The 24,709-nt window shown below is 41.2% G+C and overlaps 1 protein-coding gene across 2 annotated transcripts in view; it reads right to left on the bottom strand.

The window, feature by feature from the left end:
* crb (cell polarity complex component crumbs) overlaps positions 1-24,709 on the bottom strand; it is a 642,968-nt gene that overhangs the window by 431,814 nt on the left and 186,445 nt on the right. For both annotated transcript variants that reach the window (XM_071694202.1, XM_071694201.1), the window contains exons 6-8: positions 24,247-24,375; positions 8,762-8,928; positions 3,489-3,667 (exon numbers count right to left, since the gene is read on the bottom strand). In XM_071694202.1, the coding sequence (XP_071550303.1) occupies positions 3,489-3,667; positions 8,762-8,928; positions 24,247-24,375 (475 nt within the window). The remainder of the gene's footprint in view (positions 1-3,488; positions 3,668-8,761; positions 8,929-24,246; positions 24,376-24,709) is intronic.

Below are 24,709 nucleotides of genomic sequence, written 5' to 3'. Positions count from 1 at the left end.
CTCGCAAACGCGGGAGACAGCGGCAAAAAAAAAAAAAAAAAAAAAAAAAAATCTTCAAAGCAAACACCTGATCCACAATTCCTCTACCACTTCTGAAACCACACTGCTCTTCCCCAATCTGATGCTCTGTACATGCCTTTACCCTCTCAATCAATACCCTTCCATATAATTTCCCAGGAATACTCAACAAACTTATGCCCCTGTAATTTGGACACTCACCTTTATCCCCTTTGCCTTTGTACAATGGCACTATGCATGCATTCCGTCAATCCTCAGGAACTTCACCATGATTCATACATACATTGAATAGCCATACCAACCAATCAACAACACAGACACCCCCTTTTTTGATAAATTCCACTGCAATACCATCCAAACCAGCCACCTTGCCAGCTTTCATCATCTGCAAGGCTTTCACTACCTCATCTCTGTTCACCATACCATTCTCCCTGATCCTTTCACTTCACAAACCACCCCGACCAAAACACCCTATATCTGCCACTCTATATCATCAAACACATTCAACAAACTTTCAAAATATTCACTCCATCTCCTCACTTCATCACTACTTGTTATTACCTTCCCATTTGTCCCCTTGTCTTATGCACTTTATTTATCTCCTTCCACACCATCTTTTTATTCTCCCTAAAATTTAATGATGCTCTCTCATCCTAACTTTCATTTGTCCTCTTTTTCACCTCTTGCACCTTCCTTTTGACCTCCTGATGCTTTCTTTTATACATCTCCCAATCATTTGCACTACTTCCCTGCAAAAATCATCCAAACACCTCTCTCTTCTCTTTCATGAACAATCTTACTTCTTCATCCCACCATTCACTACCCTTTCTAATCTGCCCACCTCCTATCTTTCTCATGCACATGCATCTTTTGTGGAAACCATCACTGCTTCCCTTAAATACATCCCATTCCTCACCCACTCCCCTTACGTCATCTGCTCTCACCTTTTGCCATTCTGCACTCAATCTCTCCTGGTACTTCCTCACACAAGTCTCCTTTCCAAGCTCACTTACTTTCACCACTCTATTCTCCCCAACATTCTTCTTTTCTGAAAAGCTCTACAAATCTTCATCTTCGCCTCCACAAGATAATGATCACACATCCCTCCAGCTGCCCCTCTCAGCACACTAATATCCAAAAGTCTCTCTTTTACATGCCTATCAATTAACAAGTAATCCAATAACACCCTCTGGCCATCTCTCCTACTCACATATGTATACTTATATATATCTCTCTTCTTAAACCAGGTATTCTCAATCACTAGTGCTTTTTCAGCACACAAATCCACAAACTCTTCACCTTTTCCATTTACAACAATGAATATCCCATGTACACCAGTTATACCCTCAACCGCCACATTACTCACCTTTGCATTCAAATCACCAATCACTATAACCCAGTCTTGCACATCAAAGCTACTAATACACTCACTCAGCTTCTCCCAAAACTCTTGCCTCTCATGATCTTTCTTCTCATGATCAGGTGTATAGGCACCAATAATCACCCACCTCTCTCTGTCCACTTTCAGTTTTACCCATATCAATCTAGAGTTTACTCTCTTGCACTCTATCATATATTCCCACAACTCCTGCTTCAGGAGGAGTGCTACTCCTTCCTTTACTCTGTCCTCTCACTAACCCCTGACTTTACTCCCAAGACATTCATAAACCACTCTTCCCCTTTACCTCTGAGCTTTGTTTAACTCAGAGCCAAAACATCCAGGTTCCTTTCCTCAAACATACTACCTATCTCTCCTTTTTTTCTCATCTTGGTTATATCCTCACACATCTAGACACCCCAATCTGATCCTTCAAGGAGGATGAGCACTCCCCGCACGACTCCTTCTTCTGTTTCCCCTTTTAGATATATATTCATTATACTTAATCGCTGTTTCTCACATCAGCAAGGTAGTGCAAGGAAACAGATGAAGAATGGCCTAACCTCCCACATACACATAAACATACATAAACGCCCACATATAGACATATACATTTCAACGTATACATACATATACATACACAGACACATTCATATACACACATGTACAAATTCATGCTTGCTGCCTTCATCCATTTCTGTCGTCATCCCGCCACACAAGAAACAGTATCCCCCCTCCAGCGATGTAGCGCCATGAATAGACAAAAAGGCCACATTTGTTCATACTTAAGAGTCTAGCTGTCATGTGTAATGCACTGAAACCACAGCTCCCTTTCCACATCCAGGGCCCATAGACCTTTCCATGGTTTGCCTCAGACATTTCACATGCCCTGGTTCAATCCAATGACAACATGTCGACCCTGGTACACCACAGCGTTCCAATTCACTCTATTCCATGCACTCCTTTCCCCTTACTGTATGATCAGGCCCCGATCACTCAAAATCTTTTTCACACCATCCTTCCAACTCCAATTTGGTCTTCCACTTCTCCTTGTTTCCTCCACCTCAGACACATTTATTCTCTTTATCAATCTTTCCTCACTCATTCTCTACATGTGTCTAAACCATTTCAACACACCCTCTTCTGCACTCTCAACCACACTCTCCTTATCATCACACATCCCTCTTACCCTTTCATTACTTACTCAATCAAACCACCTCACACCACATATTGTCCTCAAACATTTCATTTCCAACACATTCACCCTCTTCTGCACAACTCCATCTATAGGCCATGCCTTTGCAACCATATAACACTGTTGGAACCACTATTCTTTCAAACATACCCATTTTCTCTCTCCAAATAATGTTCTTGCCTTCCACACATTTTTCAATGCTCCCAGAACCTTCATCCCCTTCCCCATCCTGTGACTCACTTCTGCTTCCATAGTTCCATCCACTGCTAATCCACCCCCAGATATCTAAAACACTTCACTTCCTCCAGTTTTTCTCCAATCAAACTTACCTCCCAATAAACTTGCCCCTCAACCCTACTGAACCAAATAACCTTGCTCTTATCACATTTACTCTCACCTTTCTCCTTTCACACACTTTTCCAAACACAGTTACCAACCTCTGCAGTTTCTCACACGAGTCAGCCACCAGCACTGTATCATCAGCGAACAATGACAGACTCACTTCACAAGCCCTCTCATCCACAACAGACTGCATTCTTGCCTCTCTCTCTCCAAAATTCTTGCATGCACTTCCCTAACCACCCCATCCATAAACAAATTAAACAACCATGGAGACATCATGCACCCCTGCTGCAAACCGACATTCACTGGGAAACAATCGCTTTCCTACCTTCCTACTCGTACACATGCCTTACATCCCCAGTAAAACTTTTCACTGCTTCTAGCAACATACTGAGTAAGTGGATGTGCATGCAAGCATGTCTTTGTGCAATAAGAAATGTATGGCACATTCATGTCTAATGAATAAATATATTTTCAATTGAAAAATAGGACTATTGAAATCAATTCTACATCAAAACCTACATATTTGTATAGAAAAAAATTCCAAATTCATACCCAGTGCCTTCACAGTTGCATGTAAAGTCGTTGATACCATCAATGCAGATACCACCATGCCAACATGGTTGATAAACACAGTTGTCATCATTTACTTCACAGTGATCACCACTGAATCCAGGCAGACACAGACACTCATATGTGTCTGCAAATGAAGTTACAGTGCACGTTGCATTGTTCTGTAGACATGAAACAAGAAGATATAACAAAGATATGGGAGCAAAGTATGCTGCAACATCTTAAAATACCCACCATACTCATCACTTAATACAGTACATGGAAATGTTATGCAAGCAAAAAATTCACATACAATAAATGACTTTTATATCAATGGGAGTACCTGTGGAAAAATTAAAAGCCTGGAGAAGTGTGAGGGTATGGGCATGATCACAGAACTTCAAAAATTTTTCTATGAAACCTTCATTTTGAAGTAACAGCACCCCTAAGTAAATGCTGATGACTCCATGCAATCAAATTTTTTGGTGGACTTCATCAGTCACTCAGTCATGCAATCTTTAACATTACTTATAGAAAGATTCAGTCTAAAACATAAGAATCCAATTCTATATAAAAACAAATGATAAAATGCAGGATATTAATGCCAATTCACAAATGGGGTTTAATTTCACACATTTTAAGGTGAAGGGGTTGAAAAAGAAGGCAAATAAGAAATGGGGTGAGCAAGTATAAGTAAAGTTTGGGTAGAATAAGATGATTTGGAAGCAGGTTAATGGTGTGCAACAAACAGGAGAACAAATGGTAACATAAATGAAGGGGAAAATAGGGAAATTGTACCAGGTAGTGAAAAAGTGAGAACAAGGGCTGAGTATTTTGAAAGACTGTTGAGTGTGTTTGATGATAAGGGGGCATATGTAGGGTGTTTGAGTTGAAATGATATGCAAAATGAGTCATATATAGTGGTTTGGCAAGGAGAGAAGAGGTGGTAAAAGCCTTGCATAAGATGAAATGTGACAAGGCAGCTGGAGTAGGTGGTACAGCAGATAAATTCATTAAGAAAGGGGGTAACTGTGTTGTTGATTGGTCAGTTAGGATTTTCAGTGTATGTCTGGCCCATAGTGAGGTGCATGATGATTGGCAGAATGCATTTATAGTGCCACTTTATGAAGGCAAGGGGAACAAAAGTGAGTGTTCAAACTACAGAAGTATAAGTTTGTTGAGTATAGCATGTAAGTTGAATGGGAGAATAATGACTGAGAGGATGAAGACATGTACAGAGCATCAGACAGGGGAATAACAATGTGGTTTCAGGAGTAATAGAGGATAAGTGCATCATAAGTTTCCTTTAAAGAATGTATGTGAGAAATACACAGAAAAAACAGAAGAATCTGTATGGGGCATTTATGGATCTGAAAAAAGCATATGAGAGGGTCGATATATATGCCTTGTGGAAGGTCTTAAGAAAATATAGTGTGCGAGGAAAACCACTACTGTCAGTGAGAAGTTTTTATCTAGGGTTTAAGGCAAGTGTTCAAGTAGGGAGAGAGGAGAATGTCAGGTTCCAAGTGACAGTTGGTCTGTGGCAGGGGTGTGCCATGTCACTATGGCTGTTTAATATATCTATGGTGAGGGAGATAAATGCAAGAATCTTGGAGAAGGGGCAAGCATGCAGTCTCTATGGGATGAGAGGGCCTAAGAAGTGAGTCAGATGGTGTTTGCTGATGACACAGCACAAGTGGCAGATTCATGTGAGAAACTAGAAGTTGGTGACTGAGTTTGGTACAGTGTGTGAAATGAGAAAGATTTAGAGGAAATGTGAACAAAAGCAAGGTTATTAGGTTTAGCAGGGTAGAGGGACAGGTTAGTTGGTGTGAGTTTAAACGGAGAAAATCTGGAGAAAATAAAGGGTTTTAGATACCTAAGAGTGGAAATGGCAGCAAATGGAATCATGGAAGATGAAGTGAGTCACAAAGAGGATGAGGGGGCAAAGGTTCTGAGAAAACAGAAGAATGTGTGGAAAGAGAAGGCTTTGTTTGAGAGGGCAAAAATGGGTATGCAAAGCATGGGCTTATGGATGAGGATGTGCACTGAACGGTGGATGTGTTGGAAATAAAATGTTTGGAGATGATACAAAGTGTGAGGTGGGTTGATTGAGTTAAGAGAGAGGTGTGGTAATAAAAAGTGTGGTTGAGAGCTGAAGAGGGTGTGCTGTAACTGTTTGGACATATGGAAAGAATGAGGATATATGAGTCAGAAATGGAGGGGACAAAGAGAAGGTATCCATTTTCACTCCATTTATTTGTGGGGGCTTATCAAGGAAAAATTCAACATCACTAACCCACAGCCATTGAAAGAACTATGAGACTGAGTCACTGCGAAGCATGGGCTATAGATAGAGTTGTGCGGAGGAGGGTGGATATGCTGGAAATTAGATGTTTGAGGACAATATGTGGTGTGAGGTGGTTTGATCAAGTAAGTAATAATAGGGTAAGAGAGATGTGTGGTAATAAAAAGTGTGGTTGAGAAAGCAGAAGAGGGTGTTTTGAAATGGTTTGGTCACATGGAGAGAATGAGTGAGGAAAGATTGACAAAGTGGATATATGTGTCAGAGGTGGAGGGATCGAGGAGAAGTGGGAGACCAAATTGGAGGTGGAAAGATGGAGTGAAAAAGATTTTGAGCGATCGGGGCCTGAACATGCAGGAGGGTGAAAGGCGTGCAAAGAATAGAGTAAATTAGAACGATATGGTATACTGGGGTCAATGTGCTGTCAATGGATTGAACCAGGGCAGGTGAAGCATCTGGGGTAAACCATGGAAAGTTTTGTGGAGCCTGGATGTGGAAAGGGAGCTGTGGTTTCGGTGCATCATACATGACAGCTAGAGACTGAGTGTTAACGAATGTGGCCTTTGTTGTCTTTTCCTAGCGCTACCTCACGCACATGCAGGGGGAGGGGGCTGTCATTTCATGTGTGGCGGGGTGGCGACGGGAATGAATAAGGGCAGACTATGAATTATGTACATGAGCATATATGTGTATGTCTTTCTTTTTTTTCATACTATTCGCCATTTCCCACGATAGCGAGGTAGCGTTAAGAACAGAGGACTGGGCCTTTGAGGGAATATCCTCACCTGGCCCCCTTCTCTGTTCCTTCTTTTGGAAAAAAAAAAAAAAAGAGAGGGGAGGATTTCTAGCCACCCGCTCCCTTCCCTTTTAGTCGCCTTCTACGACATGCAGGGAATACGTGGGAAGTATTCTTTCTTCCCTATCCCCAGGGATAAATGTATATGTCTGAGTGTGTATATATATGTATATGTTGAGATGTATAGGTATGTATATGTGCTTGTGTGGACGTGTATGTATATACATGTGTATGTGGGTGGGTTGGGCCATTCTTTCATCTGTTTCCTAGCTCTACCTCACTAACGCGGGAGACAGCGACAAAGTATAATAAAATAAATGTATATTCATATATATGGGAGGGTACTGATTGAGAGGGTGAAGGCATGTACAGAGCATCAGATTGGGGAAGAGCAGTGTGGTTTCAAAAGTGGTAGAGGATGTGTGGATCAGGTGTTTGCTTTGAAGAATGTATGTGAGAAATATTTAGAAAAGCAAATGGATTTGTATGTAGCCCTTATGGATCTGGAGAAGGCATATGATAGAGTTGATAGAGATGCTCTGTAGAAGGTATTAAGAATATATGGTTTGGGAGGCAAGTTGTTAGAAGCAGTGAAAAGTTTTTATCGAGGATGTAAGGCATGTGTACGTGTAGGAAGAGAGGAAAGTGATTGGTTCTCAGTGAATGTAGGTTTGCAGCAGGGGTGTGTGATGTCTCCATGGTTGTTTAATTTGTTTATGGATGGGGTTGTTAGGGAGGTGAATGCAAGAGTTTTGGAAAGAGGGGCAAGTATGAAGTCTGTTGGGGATGAGAGAGCTTGGGAAGTGAGTCAGTTGTTGTTCGCTGATGATACAGCGCTGGTGGCTGATTCATGTGAGAAACTGCAGAAGCTGGTGACTGAGTTTGGTAAAGTGTGTGAAAGAAGAAAGTTAAGAGTAAATGTGAATAAGAGCAAGATTATTAGGTACAGTAGGGTTGAGGGTCAAATCAATTGGGAGGTAAGTTTGAATGGAGAAAAACTGGAGGAAGTAAAGTGTTTTAGATATCTGGGAGTGGATCTGGCAGCGAATGGAACCATGGAAGCGGAAGTGGATCATAGAGTGGGGGGAGGGGGCGAAAATTCTGGGAGCCTTGAAGAATGTGTGGAAGTTGAGAACATTATCTCGGAAAGCAAAAATGGGTATGTTTGAAGGAATAGTGGTTCCAACAATGTTGTATGGTTGCGAGGCATGGGCTATGGATAAAGTTGTGCGCAGGAGGATGTGTTGACGTGCTGTCAGTGGATTGAATCAGGGCATGTGAAGAGTCTGGGGTAAACCATGGAAAGCTGTGTAGGTATGTATATTTGCGTGTGTGGACGTATGTATATACATGTGTATGGGGGTGGGTTGGGCCATTTCTTTCGTCTGTTTCCTTGTGCTACCTCGCAAACGTGGGAGACAGCGAAAAAAAAAATATATATATACATATCAACATATACATACACATAAACAGACATTACATACACATGTACATATTCATACTTGCTGCCTTCATGCATTCCTGTCGCTACCTCGCCCAAAAGGAAAACAGCATTGCTAACCCCTGCTTCAGTGAAGTAGCACCAGGAATACAGACAAAAGGCTACATTCGTTCACACTCTAGCTGTCATGTGTAATGCACCGAAACCAAAGCTCCCTATCCACATCCAGGCCCCACAGACCTTTCCATGGTTTACTATATAAACATATTCTATTACATACTACTTTATAGGCATGCAAAAGAGATTCTTGTATGAAAATGTGATAGAGGGGCAGCTGGCACAGGCAAGGGTGAAGATTTGTGAAGATTGTTGGAAAAGTGAAAACAATATGTTCAAAAAGCAACCCTAATTGTCAACCACCTGAAGACTTCTCCAAATCATTACATTTTGACTGTTATAGCTTCAGCATCAGTAGGTTTTGCTTTATCATTACAATACTATTACTGAATTTCATAAAGTACATGAGTTTATAGCTTCTAAAAATTTCTGATATGTTCTATTCATTTTCTTTTCTGAGTTGTCTACTTAAGGTCAAACTTCTGCGAGAGGATACTAAAACTATAAAATGAATTTTTCTTAAACATTAAAGATCTTGACAATGATACTGTTTAATACAAGCAATAATACTCAATTATTTCTTTGACTTTCAATACACCATCTATATATCATCATACCTGGCATGGATTACTGTCGTTGTCACAGAAACTTTCATCGATAGGCACTTGACACATGGATCCTGTAAAACCTGTACGACATGCACAGGTGGTCATATTACCTTGTCTGTCCTCCTGACATAAACCACCATTCTGACACTGGAATTCTGGTCGTAAACATAGGGGCCCTGAGGGTTAGAGAACATTGTGATATATTAAATATATTCATGTGGATAATAACACTTTTAATTTTGAAAAAAAATAACTTTCAAAAAAAAGAATTATTCATTTATTTATTTTGCTTTGTCGCTGTCTCCCGTGTTAGCGAGGTAGCGCAAGGAAACAGACGAAAGAATGGCCCAACCCACTCACATACACATATATATACATACACGTCCACACACGCAAATATACATACCTATACATCTCAACGTATACATATATATACACACACAGACATATACATACATACACATGTACATAATTCATACTGTCTGCCTTTGTTCATTCCCATCACCACCTCGCCACACATGAAATAACAACCCCCTCCCCCTAGTGTGCGAGGTAGCGTTAGGAAAAGACAATAAAGGCCACATTCGTTCACACTCAGTCTCTAGCTGTCATGTAAAAATGCACCGAAACCACAGCTCCCTTTCCACATCCAGGCCCCACAGAACTTTCCATGGTTTACCCCAGACGCTTCACATGCCCTGGTTCAATCCATTGACAGCACATCGACCCCGGTATACCACATCGTTCCAATTCACTCTATTCCTTGCACGCCTTTCACCCTCCTGCATGTTCAGGCCCTGTTCACTCAAAATCTTTTTCATTCCAAAAATAAGGTAATAAGGTAATAACATATTCTAAACACAAAGAGGAGCCACAAGAGGAATTTTTTATTTATGGTTCAGTCATCTTATCCTGAAGCAATTTCACTATGGCTGGAAAGATAACTACACATGAAAAAAATGCAAATTTACACAGAAAAATGGGAAATGGTTGGGAATGTCTCCTACCACTAATAAATCAGGCAGATCATCAAGTCTTTTCTGTAAAGTGAGCGAACCACCAGAATAAGGCAGAAATATCAGTGTGGTAAAGGAGAGGTAATACTTTAAGCCAATTAGCAGAGTTGACGAGGTGTGTCAGAAAAGAAAAGCAAAAGTCTCATTAAAACATTGGCATATACAGCAAATTATAAAACGACTACTATAAGGGTAATGTAAAAGAAAGAAATAATATCAGTAGAACTTGGATGATTGTGGTGATTCCCTTTCAGCAAATTTGCAAACAAATTTGGAGAGAAGAGGAGAGGAGAGGAGAGGAGAGGAGAGGAGAGAGAGAGAGAGAGAGAGGGGGGGGGGGGGAGTGAGTGAGAGAGAGAGTTATGTATATCTACCTATCTATATCTATGACACTTTCCTTCTGTGAACTCCCATCAATGAGGTGGCCACAGAAAGTCTCCAATTATCCTTGTCCTTACATGCCTCCCTACCACATCATTCCAAGTATTCTTCCCCCATTTCTCTTCAACCAGTGCTCTTCTACTATTTCCCTATGTCACAGGTGGAATTTCTATCTATCTATACCTCTGATGCCTGTTCCTTTCTGGAATGCCCAGAAAGAGAGAGAGAGAGAGAGAGAGAGAGAGAGAGAGAGAGAGAGAGAGAGAGAGAGAGAGAGAGAGAGAGAGAGAGAGAGAGAGAGAGAGAGAGAGAGAGAGAGAGAGAGAGAGAGAGAGAGAGAGAGAGAGAGAGAGAGAGAGAGAGAGAGAGAGAGAGAGAGAGAGAGAGAGAGAGAGAGAGAGAGAGAGAGAGAGAGAGAGAGAGAGAGAGAGAGAGAGAGAGAGAGAGAGAGAGAGAGAGAGAGAGAGAGAGAGAGAGAGAGAGAGAGAGAGAGAGAGAGAGAGAGAGAGAGAGAGAGAGAGAGAGAGAGAGAGAGAGAGAGAGAGAGAGAGAGAGAGAGAGAGAGAGAGAGAGAGAGAGAGAGAGAGAGAGAGAGAGAGAGAGAGAGAGGGGGGGGGGGGGGGGGGGGGGGGAGTGAGTGAGAGAGAGAGTTATGTATATCTACCTATCTATATCTATGACACTTTCCTTCTGTGAACTCCCATCAATGAGGTGGCCACAGAAAGTCTCCAATTATCCTTGTCCTTACATGCCTCCCTACCACATCATTCCAAGTATTCTTCCCCCATTTCTCTTCAACCAGTGCTCTTCTACTATTTCCCTATGTCACAGGTGGAATTTCTATCTATCTATACCTCTGATGCCTGTTCCTTTCTGGAATGCCCAGAAAAGAGAGAGAGAGAGAGAGAGAGAGAGAGAGAGAGAGAGAGAGAGAGAGAGAGAGAGAGAGAGAGAGAGAGAGAGAGAGAGAGAGAGAGAGAGAGGGGGGGGAAGAGTGAGAGAGAGAGTTATGTATATCTACCTATCTATATCTATGACACTTTCCTTCTGTGAACTCCCATCAATGAGGTGGCCACAGCAAAGTCTCCAATTATCCTTGTCCTTACATGCCTCCCTAATACATCATTCCATGTATTCTTCCCCCATTTCTCTTCAACCAGTGCTCTTCTACTATTTCCCTATGTCACAGGTGGAATTTCTATCTATCTCTACCTCTGATGCCTGTTCCTTTCTGGAATGCCCGGAAGTGGGTGGCCACTGCAATAGTCTCTCCAAAACCATTGGATTCTAGTGCCACTTCTTAGCCTTTAGCACCTCACCCTTAACAGGCCACAGGCACAGAACAAGTCTAGCACAGCCCTTGCAAAGGCTCCTGCCTAAAGATCTTACTGACTACTTCTACTTCATGTTTCTACCTTATGCTCCTACCTAAATGTTCCTAAGTACTACTTCTATCTACTGCTCCTACCATTTTCCTTAAAGGCAGGGCTAGCACACAGCACTCACCACAGGCAAATCTAGAATTACAAAGAATGAGCTGTGTGAGTTAAGTGTTGTCAAATGTTATGTGTGACACGGAGAGAGTCTATGTTTGGGCCTCTGCCAGCAGTCCACATGTGGGTAAAGCAGAAAGAAAAGACAGTTATCTGGGTCAGAAGAGTGCAACATGATAATCACTGAAGTGCTGGCTCACCATGCAGTCATCACAGCCATCACTAACCCTCCCAGTACCCAGGGAGGTAGTACTGGTACCATACCTTCCTGGTCGTTGGCTGCATACCAATCCTTTTAATCATACTATCATACAATTTCCATGTAAACTCCCTATCTTGCATTCTTTCTGCAAGCCCAAACCACCTCAAAGTACGAAGTTTCACCCACTTTAATCAATATTTGTGGTCAGTATCATCACTGGTTCAAAACTTGAAGCTTGTCATCAAGTCACCCCTCACTTTTCTCTTATCCATGGTAGGCAAATTTAGAGCCTCCAACCCCTCAGTGCACTTCAGTTCTCCTATCTTATTCCCTAATTATGCTGCCCTCCTTTGGACTTTATTACTTTCTTGTGCTTTTTTTAAGTGTCATGACCAAGCTCTGATCATATTCAGGCTTGTTATGAGTTGTTTGCTGAAATTTCATTATCTATATACAGTACTGGTTTAACGGAAAGGTGGTGGATGGTTGGAACAAACTAAGCAAAGAGACAGTGAATGCCAGCAGTACACAGAAGTTTAAAAGTCTGTTTGATGTATGAGAAGTTCAAGAGATGGAGTTATACAGGACAAGTAGATAAATACAAATAAGAGAGCACATACACATACAAAGAAAGGGTAGAGGCTCTAAATTTGCCCATCTTAGAAAACAGCGAGGGTTGACCTCACCACCATCTTTTCTTAAAACACAATGAACAGTGAGCAGTTCTTAGAAGGCTGTTGGTATAGAGCGACCATAGAAAACATCACACAAAAATAAGCAAGACACTTGCTCAAGAAGACATAAAGAAATACTTTTTTTTTCATGCATATTCACCATTTTCCACATTAGTGAGGTGGCACCAAGAATATAGGACTGAGCCTAAGAAGGAAAATCCTTACTTATCTCCCCCATCTATTCCCTTTTTTGGAAAAATAAAAACAGAGGGGAGGATTTCCAGACCTCCACTCCCTCCCCTTTTAGTTGCCTACTACGACACGCAGGGAATAGGTGGGGAGTATTCTTTCTCCCCTATCCCCAGGGATAAAAGAAATACTTATATAGTAAAATTAGTGGTGGATGAATCAATAAAATGAATGAGGATATGATTAAAGCAGACAGCATATGCAAGCTTAACATGTGCATGATAGTAGAGAATGTTCATAAGATGGGGCCCAAAAAGTGTAAAACTCCCTCCCTGTACAATACAAATAGGTATTTACAGCCTCTAAGTTGACTTTCTGGTATAATTAAATGACTGCTTTGCACTCTTACTACAGCAGCTGTAGTAAAGTAATTCAGAGATTTAAAAAAAAAAGAAATTTGTATCTAGTGGGGAGTGTTTGTGAAGGTACCTCAACCTCCCTGACACACTGCCTCATCCCATGCCACATCTCCCTACACATATACACACGGTCACTAAATTGGCTTTCTGGTATGATAAAAAGACAATATTGCTCAGTAACTGCACTGTTTTAGCTACACAGTAATGTAATTTAATGATAAACACTTAGAAGATTATAAGAGAAATTCCTATCAAGCATATCCTTCCTCCACATGTACTCATTACTCTCTCCTTCTCATGATAACATTTGAAGCTGAGGTGCTAAAGGGGTAGATGTGTCCCCTTTGTTTGCATCCCCTCATTGTGCACACAGCATCATACCAACCAAGCCATACTAGTTTCAAAGTTTGTGGTACTTGATAATAACAGCACCAGTTATCTATGTCAGTTAAGTAACTAAGATCAGTGCCAGATGATGTCAGTGTGTCATTGGGGTTGCACTTCAATTTCAATTACCTCACACACTGACCACAGACCACAGGACACCTGTTCACCCAAGGGGCCACAGGGGTCCCTTCAACCCTGATACCAGTAGGACACAAGGCCCTTTCTGCAATCCCCATAGCAGAATAAGCCTTTGCAGTGTCTGTAAATGATATGAAGCTAAAGATTTCCAGGAAACTTTCCTTTCCCAATGAATAATGTTAAGGCCTAAGAAGCTAATGATAATTCCTCCATTGAAGCTGGAAAAATCAGCTTTATCAGTGATGAGGTGCTGCTTTGACTTAAAAGATATGAGGAACGTGACTTCAAGCCTGTCCACTGTAAATCACTAAGAAAAAACAACATAAGCAGAGAAGCATAAATGAGGTTGCCCTTGACACATGCACCCCGCAGGTAGTGAAACTAACCAGGCTCGACTTTTCTGAAGGTACTAATTTCACAAAAACAACAAGCATAGAAGCATAAATGAGGTTGCCTATGACACATACATCCCACAGGTAGTGAAACTAACAAGGTTTGACTTTCCTGAAGGCACTAATTTTGCAATGAAATATATATGATCACACAAAGCTATCATAAACAGAACCATAACACTGAAACAGAATGATGATCACACCTTCATCTCCAACAAACAACATTTTATCAATATTCTTCTCAACACCCTCCATCATAGATGGTCCTAAGACATGCATCATTAACCAGAATGTCTATGATATTGTAAGTCCTTCTTACTTCAGAAACAACAAGGAATTCAATCCTGTGTCAGCTGACCAATCACAACTTGGTTGTCCTGGCCCTACTCTGAATCCACAATGAATCTATTCCAGGCTAATTCTTATAAGCAACTGCAGAATTTCTGCATACCAAACCAGCAGCCACCATAAATGATTCAGGTAAGGGAATTGCAAGTCCACAGTATGAACAATCATCATGACGCTTGGGACTGTAGTCCCCAAGATAGAAACACTGCAATCCCGAGAAATCTGCCATCTGCAACGGCAAGGGAATATGGTAATTGTACAAAGGCTACCCAAGGGCTGCCGCACTACCCACTAGACTTCTCAGCTGATGTCCCCTGCAGTGATAGAATGCCACAAATTCCTAAGCAACAAAGACCTGCAGAAATGGCTGCTCTGGGAACCCCTGTGAATACATGGCTGGAAGACCTCTGGTGTCCCAGGTAGCTTCTGCCATTGCTTGAAGACCCTAAACCCACGTTCACACCCTCTCATCCTATGCCTGGCTTACTATTATCTATCCCCAGATGTGAGGTCCACTAGGTCAGGTTCTGGTTGAATTACACACAAAGTCAGAAGCAAAGTTACACAAATGCACCGGCAGGAGGGTCTTAGTCAGATCATACTATATCAAAAGAAAGCCATCAGGCAGTCACCAATTCCCAAATTCAGGAGCGTCACAAGGAATCTGTCCAACTTCAAGAATGCTAACACCATGAGACACTGAATGCTATCAACATTCAGGGCACATGATGTGGGGAGGATCTCTAGATCATAGACACACTAGATAAATCCCACAGCCACCAACAGACAATAAGTGACTCAGTGGAAAAATGCTGAAAATTCCCTTAATCGGTTCCTGTACATGTCATTTAGCCAAACCCCCTGTAAAGAGTGTACATCTCTAAGCACCTATCCCTGTAATATCATGAACAAACAATAGAGTGAGTTAATCAAAGGTTATAATTCTGGTAAGATTGTTCTTTACTGCACTGATAACGAAACTTTCATTATTGTTTTAATCAACTCAGGAATAACTCAGATGACCAGGAGAACAATAGAGTTATAGAAGAGCCTACAGATGTAGTGTACCTGTGGGAAAAGTCACTACAGAGTCAAGACCATCTACATTATGATATACATTTTTCTGTGTGCATTCTAGACACCACCCATCTCTTCAAAATTATCTATTTCTTATCTTATCAAACTTTGTCGCTGTCTCCCGTGTTAGCAAGGTAGCGCAAGGAAGCATATGAAGGAATGGCCTAACCCACCCACATACACAAGTATATACATACACGTCCACACATGCACATATACATACCTATACACTTCATTTATCTATTCATATATTATGTTTTGTCGCTGTCTAATGCGTTAGTGAGGTAGTGCAGGGAAACAGACGAAAGAATGGCCCAACCCACCCACATACACATGTATGTACATACACATCCACACATGCACATATTCATACCTATACATTTCAACGTATACATATATATACATACACAGACATATACATATATATACAAATGTACCTAATTCATACTTGCTGCCTTTATTTATTCCCATCGCCACCCCGCCACACATGAAATGACAGCCCCCTCCCCCCGCATGTGCGCGAGGTAGCGCTAGGAAAAGGCAACAAAGGCCACATTTGTTGACACTCAGTCTCTAGCTGTCATGTATAATGCACCAAAACCACAGCTCCCTTTCAACATCCAGGCCCCACAGTACTTTCCATGGTTTACCGCAGATGCTTCACATGCCCTGGTTCAATCCATTTACAGTACATCAACCCCGGTATACCACATCATTCCAATTCACTCTATTCCTTGCACGCCTTTCAACCTCCTGCATGTTCAGGCCCTGATCGCTCAAAATCTTTTTCACTCCATTTTTCCACCTCCAATTTGGTCTCCCACTTCTCGTTCCCTCCACCTCTGACATGTATATGCTCTGTGTCAATCTTTCCTCAATCATTTTCTCCATGTGACCAAACCATTTCAAAACACCCTCTTATGCTCTCTCAACCACACTCTTTTTATTACCACACATCTCTCTTACCCTTTCATTACTTACTCGATCAAACCACCTCACACAACATACTGTCCTCAAACATCTCATTTCCATCATATCCACCCTCCTCCGCACAACTCTATCTATAGCCCACACCTCGCAACCATATATCATTGTTGGAACCACTATTCCTTCAAACATACCCATTTTTGCTTTCTGAGATAATGTTTGGCCTTCCACACATTTTTCAACGCTCCCAGAAACTTCGCCTCCTTCCCCACCCTGTGACTCACTTCCGCTTCCATGGTTCCATCCACTGCCAAATCCACTCCCAGATATCTAAGACACTTCACTTCCTCCAGTTTTTCTCCATTGAAACTTACCTCCCAACCGACTTGTCCCTCAACCCTACTGTACCTAATAACCTTGCTCTTATTCATATTTACTCTCAGCTTTCTTCTTTCACACACTTTACCAAACTCAGTCACCAGCTTTTGCAGTTTCTCACACAAATCAGCCACCAGTGCTGTATCATCAGCGAACAACTGACTCACTTCCCAAGCTCTCTCATCCACAACGGGCTACATACTTGCCCCTCTCTCCAAAACTCTTGCATTCACCTTCCCAACAACCCATCCATAAACAAATTAAACAACCATGGAGACATCACGAAACCCTGCCGCAAACCGACATTCACTGAGAACCAATCACTTTCCTCTCTTCCTACACGTACACATGCCTTACATCCTCGATAAAAAATTTTCTCTGCTTCTAGCAACTTGCCTCCCACACCATATACTCTTAATACCCTCCACAGAGCATTCCTTTCCATTCTATCATATGCCTTCTCCAGATCCATAAATGCTACATACAAATACATTTGCTTTTCTAAGTATTTCTCACATACATTCTTCAAAGCAAACACCTGGTCCACACATCCTCTACCACTTCTGAAACCACACAACTCTTCCCCAATCTGATGCTCTGTACATGCTTTCATTTCACCCTCTCAATCAATACCCTCCCGTATAATTTCCCATGAATACTCGGCACACTTATACCTCTGTAATTTGAGCACTCACCTTTATCCCCTTTGCCTTTGTATAATGGCACTATGCATGCATTCCACCAATCCTCAGGCACCTCACCATGTGTCATACATACATTAAATATCCTTACTAACCACTCAACAACAGTCACCCCCTTTTTTAACAAATTCCACTGATATACCATCCAAACCCACTGCCTTGCCGTCTTTCATCTTCCGCAGAGCTTTTACTACCTCTTCTCTGTTTACCAAATCATTCTATCTAACCCTCTCACTTCGCACACCACCTCAACCAAAACACCCTATATCTGCCACTCTATCATCTAACACATTCAATAAAACTTCAAAATACTCACTCTCTCTCCTTTTCACATCACCTCTACTTGTTATTACCTCCCCTTTAGCCCCCTTTACTGATGTTCCCATTTGTTCTCTTGTCTTACACACTTTATTTACCTCCTTCCAAAACATCTTTTCACCCTCCCTAAAATTTAATGATACTCTCTCATCCCAACTCTCATATGCCCTCTTTTTCACCTCTTGCACCTTTTTCTTGACCTCTTGCCTCTTTCTTTTATACATCTCCCAGTCATTTGCACTACTTCCCTGCAAAAATCGACCAAATGCCCCTCTCTTCTCTTTCACTAATAATCTTACTTCTTCATCCTACCACTCACTACCCTTTCTAATCTGCCCACCTCTCAAGCTTCTCATGCCATAAGCATCTTTTGCGCAAGCCATCACTGCTTCCCTAAATACATCCCATTCCTCCCCCACTCCCCTTACATCCTACACATTTCAACATATATATATATATACATACACAGATATATACATATTTACACACATACATAATTCATACTTGCTGCCTTTATTCATTCCCGTTGCCACCCCGGCACACATAAAATGACAACCCCCCTCCGCCTGTATGTGTATGAGGTAGCGCTAGGAAAAGACAACAAAAGCAAAATTCATTCACACTCAGTCTCTAGTTGCCATGTATAATGCACCTAAACCAGAGCTCCCATTCCACATCCAGGCCCCACACAACTTTCCATGGTTTATCCCAGACGCTTCACATGCCCTGCTTCAATCCACTGACAGCACGTCGACCCCAGTATACCACATCATTCCAAAACTCACTCTTATTCCTTGCATGCCTTTCACCCTCCTGCATGTTCAGACCCGGGTCGCTCAAAATCTTCCTCACTCCATCCTTCCACCTCCAATTTGGTCTCCCACTTCCACCTCTGACACAATCATTCTCTTTGTCAATCTTTCCTCACTCATTCTCTCAATGTGACCAAACCATTTCAATACACCCTCTTCTGCTCTCTCAACCACACTTTTTATTACCATACATCTCTCTTACCCTTTCATTACTTACTCGATCAAACCATCACACACCACATATAGTCCTCAAACATCTCATTTCCAACACATCCACTCTCCTCCGAACAACCCTATCTATAGCCCACGCCTCGCAACCACATAACATTGTTGGAACCACTATTCCTTCAAACATACCCATTTTTGCTTTCCGAGATAATATTCTTGCCTTTCACATATTTTTCAATGCTCCCAGAACTTTCGCCACCTCCCCCACCTTGTGCCTTACTTCTGCTTCCATGGTTCCATCCGATGCCAAATCCACTCCCAGATATCTAAAACACTTTACTTCCTCCAGTTTTTCTCCATTCAAACTTACCTCCCAATTGACTTGTCCCTCAACCCTACTGTACCTAATAACCTTGCTCTTATTCACATTTACTCTCAGCTTTCTTCTTTCACAACTTTATCAAACTCAGTCACCAGCTTCTGCAGTTTCTCACCTGAATCAGCCACCAGCGCTGTATTATCAGCAAACAACAACTGACTCACTTCCCAAGCTCTCTCATCCACAACAGACAGCATACTTGCCACTCTCTCCAAAACTCTTGCATTCACCTCCCTAACAACCCCATCGATAAACAAATTACATAACCATGGAGACATCACGCACCCCTGCCGCAAAATGATATTCACTGAGAACCAATCACTTTCCTCTCTTCATACTTATACACATGCCTTACATCCTCGATAAAAACTTTTCACTGCTTCCAGCAACTTGCTTCTCACACCATATATTCTTAATACCTTCCACAGAGCATCTCTATCAACTCTATCATATATGGCTTCTCCAGACCCATATATGCTACATACAAATCCATTTGTTTTTCTAAGTATTTCTCACATACATTCTTCAAAGCAAACACCTGATCCACACATTTTCTACCACTTCTGAACCCACATTGCTCTTCCCCAATCTGATGCTCTGTACATGCCTTCACCCTCTCAATCAATACCCTTCCATACAATTTCCCAGGAATACTCAACAAACTTATACCTCTGTAATTTGAACGTTCACCTTTAGCCCCTTTGCCTTTGTACAATGGCACTATACATGTATTCTGCCAATCCTCAGGAAGTTCACCATGAACCATACATACAGTGAATATCCTCACTAACCAGTCAACCACACAGTCACCTCCTTTTTCTTTTTTAATAAATTCCACTGCAATACCATCCAAACCTGCTGCCTTGCCGGCTTTCATCTTCTGCAAAGCTTTCACTACCTCTTCTCTGTTTACCAAATCATTCTCCATGACCCTCTCACTTCGCACACCACCTCAACCAAAACACCCTATTTCTGCCACTCTATCACATCAAACACATTCAACAAACCTTGCAAATACTCATTCCATCTCCTCACATCACCACTACTTGTTATCAACTCCCCATTAGCCCCCTTTACCAATGTTCCTATTTGTTCTCTTGTCTTATGCACTTTATTTACCCCTTTCTAAAGCATCTTTTTATTCTCCCTAAAATTTAATGATACTCTCTCACCCCAACTCTCATTTGCCCTCTTTTTCACCTCTTGCACCTTTCTCTTGACCTCCTGCCTCTTTCTTCTATACATCTCCCAGTCATTTGCATTATTTCCCTGCAAAAATTGTCCAAATGCCTCTCTTCTCTTTCACTAATAATATTACTTCTTCATCCTACCAACTACCCTTTCTAATCTGCACACCTCCCACGCTTCTCATGCCACAAGCATCTTTTGCGCAAGCCATCACTGCTTCCCTAAATACATCCCATTCCTCCCCCACTCCCCTTACGTCCTTTGCTCTCACCTTTTTCCATTCTGCGTTCAATCTCCCCTGGTACTTCCTCACACAAGTCTCCTTTCCAAGCTCGCTTACTCTCACCACTCTCTTCATCCCAACATTCTCTCTTCTTTTCTGAAAAGCTCTACAAATTTTCACCTTCGCCTCCACAAGATAATGATCAGACATCCCTCCAGTTGCACCTCTCAGCACAATAACATCCAAAAGTCTCTCTTTCATGCGCCTATCAATTAACACATAATCCAATAACGCTCTCTGGCCATTTCTCCTACTTACATACATATCCTTAAGTATATCTCTCTTTTTAAACCAGGTATTCCCAATCACTGAGCCTTCGAGGAGGATGAGCACTCCCCGCGTGACTCCTTCCTCTGTTTCCCATTTTAGAAAGTTAAAAAAATACAAGGAGGGGAGGATTTCTGGCCCCCCGCTCCCGTCCCCTCTATGTGTCGGAGGTGGAGGGAACGAGGAGAAGAGGGAGACCAAATTGGAGGTGGAAAGATGGAGTGAAAAAGATTTTGTGTGATCGGGGCCTGAACATGCAGGAGGGTGAAAGGAGGGCAAAGAATAGAGTGAATTGGAGCGATGTGGTATACCGGAGTTGACGTGCTGTCAGTGGGTTGAATCAAGGCATGTGTATGGGGGTGGGTTGGGCCATTTCTTTCGTCTGTTTCCTTGCGCTACCTCGCAAACGCGGGAGACAGCGACAAAGCAAAAAAAAAAAAAAAAAAAAAAAAAATCCCAATCACCAGTCCTTTCTCAGTACACAAATCTACAAGCTCTTCACCATTTCCATTTACAACACTGAACACCCCATGTACACCAATTATTTCCTCACCTGCTAAATTACTCACCTTTGCATTCAAATCATCCATCACTATAACCCGGTCTCATGCATCAAAACTGCTAACACACTCACTCAGCTGCTCCCAAAACTCTTGCCTGTCGTGATCTTTCTTCTCATGCCCAGGTGCAGAGGCCCCAATAATCACCCATCTCTCTCCATCCACTTTCAGTTTTACCCAAGGCAATCTAGAGTTTACTTTCTTGCACTCTATCACATACTCCCACAACTCCTGTTTCAGGAGTAGTGCTACTCCTTCCTTTGCTCTTGTCCTTTCACCAACCCCTGACTTTACTCCCAAGACATTCCCAAACCACTCTTCCCCTTTACCCTTGAGCTTCGTTTCACTCAGAACCAAAACATCCAAGTTCCTTTCCTCAAATGTACTACTTATATCTCCTTTTTTCTCATCTTGGTTACACACATCAATTCAACATACATGACCTTTCTCCATTTTCATGATAAAACATCCAAATTAAAAAAAACTGAACACCTACTCCTTTTTTGTACTACCCTAATCAACAATGACACAGAGATATTACCACACTGATATTACCAACTGATAGAAGTGGGTTACTTTCTGAAAGCTGTAGGAGTCCCAAAGATGAGAAACATAGGGTAGAAAGGGAAGGTAAGGCATATACATTGATTTTATCAGTGTGTAATTACCTATTTGCAATGTAAGGGGAGGGAGTTTTACACTTGTGGGACCCTATTTCTTGACTTGTGGGACTCAATCTCTTGAACATTCTTTACCGCAATACAACCCCTTACATATATGAATGCTGCCTGCATTACACATGTTCTCAGTCATTTTGTTCCATTCATATACCACTCTTGTACTATAAAGTATTTCTTTACATCTTTTTTAGCAAGTTTCTTATCTAATTTCATTTTACATCATTTGTTTGCTCTGTTACTACATCTCTCAAAGAAACTGTTCACCGTCCACATCGTCTATCTCTTTTAAAAACTTAAACCTTGTGATCAGGTACCCATCACTTTTCTCTCTTCCAAGGTGGGTAAATTTAGAGCCTCCAGCCTTTCTCTGTAACTTAGCCCTCTTAATTCTGGTACCTTCTCTGGACAGTCTATGCTTTTTTAGGTGTGGTGACCAAACCTGAGAAACATATTCTAGTTTAAGCCTTTCATAGATATGAATAGTGTGCTAAAGATTTCTCCATCCATGTGCTTGAAAGCTATTCTGATATATGCCAGCAGACAATTGTCTCCTTAATCATTCTCCTGATAAGGGACTTTAGTGACAAGTTAAGGCCAATGTAAATTCCTAATTCCTTCTCACACACAAAATCCTGAAACTTATTTCCTGCTTTGTACCATACTCATTACTTTACATTTGCTGTAGTTGAATTTCATCAATCAGGTTTCAGATCAACTTTGAAATTTATCTAGGTCCCTTGGCAAATAGATACAATCCCTCTTACTTTTCAATTCCCTCAAGAGCTTTGCATATTCTGCAAACATATTCAGGTAGGATTCCATACATAAAGGCAAGTCATTAGCATAGATCAAGAAGAGTAATGGTCCCAAAACAGAGCACTGTAGAACTCTATTTGTCACCTCAACCCATTTTGAAAAGGCTCCTCTAACATCCATCATTTGTTCTCTACCAGTGAGATAATCCTCTATCCATTATAGGTGTTTTCCTCTTAATCCTATGTAGCACAGTGTCAAATGCTTTCTGACAGTCCAGATACAGACAATCTACCCAGCCTTCCCTTTAGTCTAGGACTAAGCTTACTGTCTTGTATAACTCTTAGAGGTCAGTTATACATGACCTCCTTTTCCTAAAACCATAGAAAGTCATCCACTTGCTTTCTAATAATCTTTTTGAGGACCTTAAACACCACACTCATTAGTGAGACCAGTCTGCACTTCAGTGCCTATTCTTGGTCTCCTTTTCTATTCCCTTGGCATTCAGTTTCTCTCCAGTGATATCTTGAACTGTAATTCAAGTGATTTATCTAGCTTATCTGCTCAAATCATTAGCCCATGTTTTGAAATTTCATCAGGGCTTTGTATGGATCAAGTACTTTCAGTATTCTATTAATATCTTTTCTAGATATCTCAATTATTTCCAAAACCTCCTCCCCACTCACATTTCAATGGTGTTGGGGCTTTTCAAATTCTGTTAACATCTTTCACTGGTATCTCAAAATTTCCAAAACCTTATCCCCATCCCACCTCACTGGAATGGGGCATTCCTCACATATCCTTACATCATCAACTCCAATTCTTAATTCTCAATCCTTTAGCCTTATCAGGTATTCCTTAAATGACGAGTGACTCTTAATGCATTTATGAAAAACTTTTCTTTGATTTTCACCTACCTTGTCCACAATATTCTTTTCAAAGTTACTTTGGTCCTCCTTTCTTATCTTGATATGATATTTTCATTCCATGTTCTTTTATACCTTGCCAATGCTGGCTTGCTGGAGTGCTGTTTACATCTTCACCACTGCACTTCTTGAAGCTCCTTTGCTTTTTGACATCTTTTATAAAATCATTCTTTCCTCTTTCTGTTCCCTTTGTATTTGAGGCTTTAGGCACCCATGCCTCTACCCTTTCATTGTAAATTTCATAGAACCACTTGCCACAAGGCCCTGGTTCCTGGCTATTGAACTATTTCCCGATCTACATTACCACAGAAATCATTTAGGTTTGAGAGTGTGTATTCATGTATAAGCACATGCACATAAAAACTACAAAACAAAGACAGCATGTGAAAAGAATATAATCTTTAAAAGTACTGGTAATTCAGCAATCCAAGTACTTACCATTGTCTTCTTCACAATGTTCTCCAGAGTATCGTGTGTAACAATTACAAACATAGCTATCTTGTGTGGATATGCACTGACCATGGCGTCTACATGGTTGTGAGAAACAGTGATCCTCGACATAGCCACCTGAAAAAAATGTGTTTACAGCATACATGAAACTATTCAGACAAATGTAAAAACAAAAAAGACTTACAGTCAGCCAATGTGGAAAAAATAATGTCATGTGTAATTCAGTCATTCCAAAATTATTAAGTTCTCTTATTGTATGTACTACACATAATTTCAAATACTAGTTATGGATTATGAGTATGCAAGTTCAAAGATATATTACCATGCTCTGGATTCAATGGAAAAAATCATAATGAATGCCAGTAAACAGTACCAAAAGTCTGCTTCACTGTTTTGCAGCTGTCTGTAACGATAATTTAAGAAAGAAATATCACAGTGATGCAACATATAT

This window comes from Panulirus ornatus, chromosome 56, assembly GCF_036320965.1.
Source record: "Panulirus ornatus isolate Po-2019 chromosome 56, ASM3632096v1, whole genome shotgun sequence".
In the NCBI taxonomy this organism is placed as follows: domain Eukaryota; kingdom Metazoa; phylum Arthropoda; class Malacostraca; order Decapoda; family Palinuridae; genus Panulirus; species Panulirus ornatus.
This window is presented reverse-complemented; position numbering and strand designations above follow the sequence as displayed.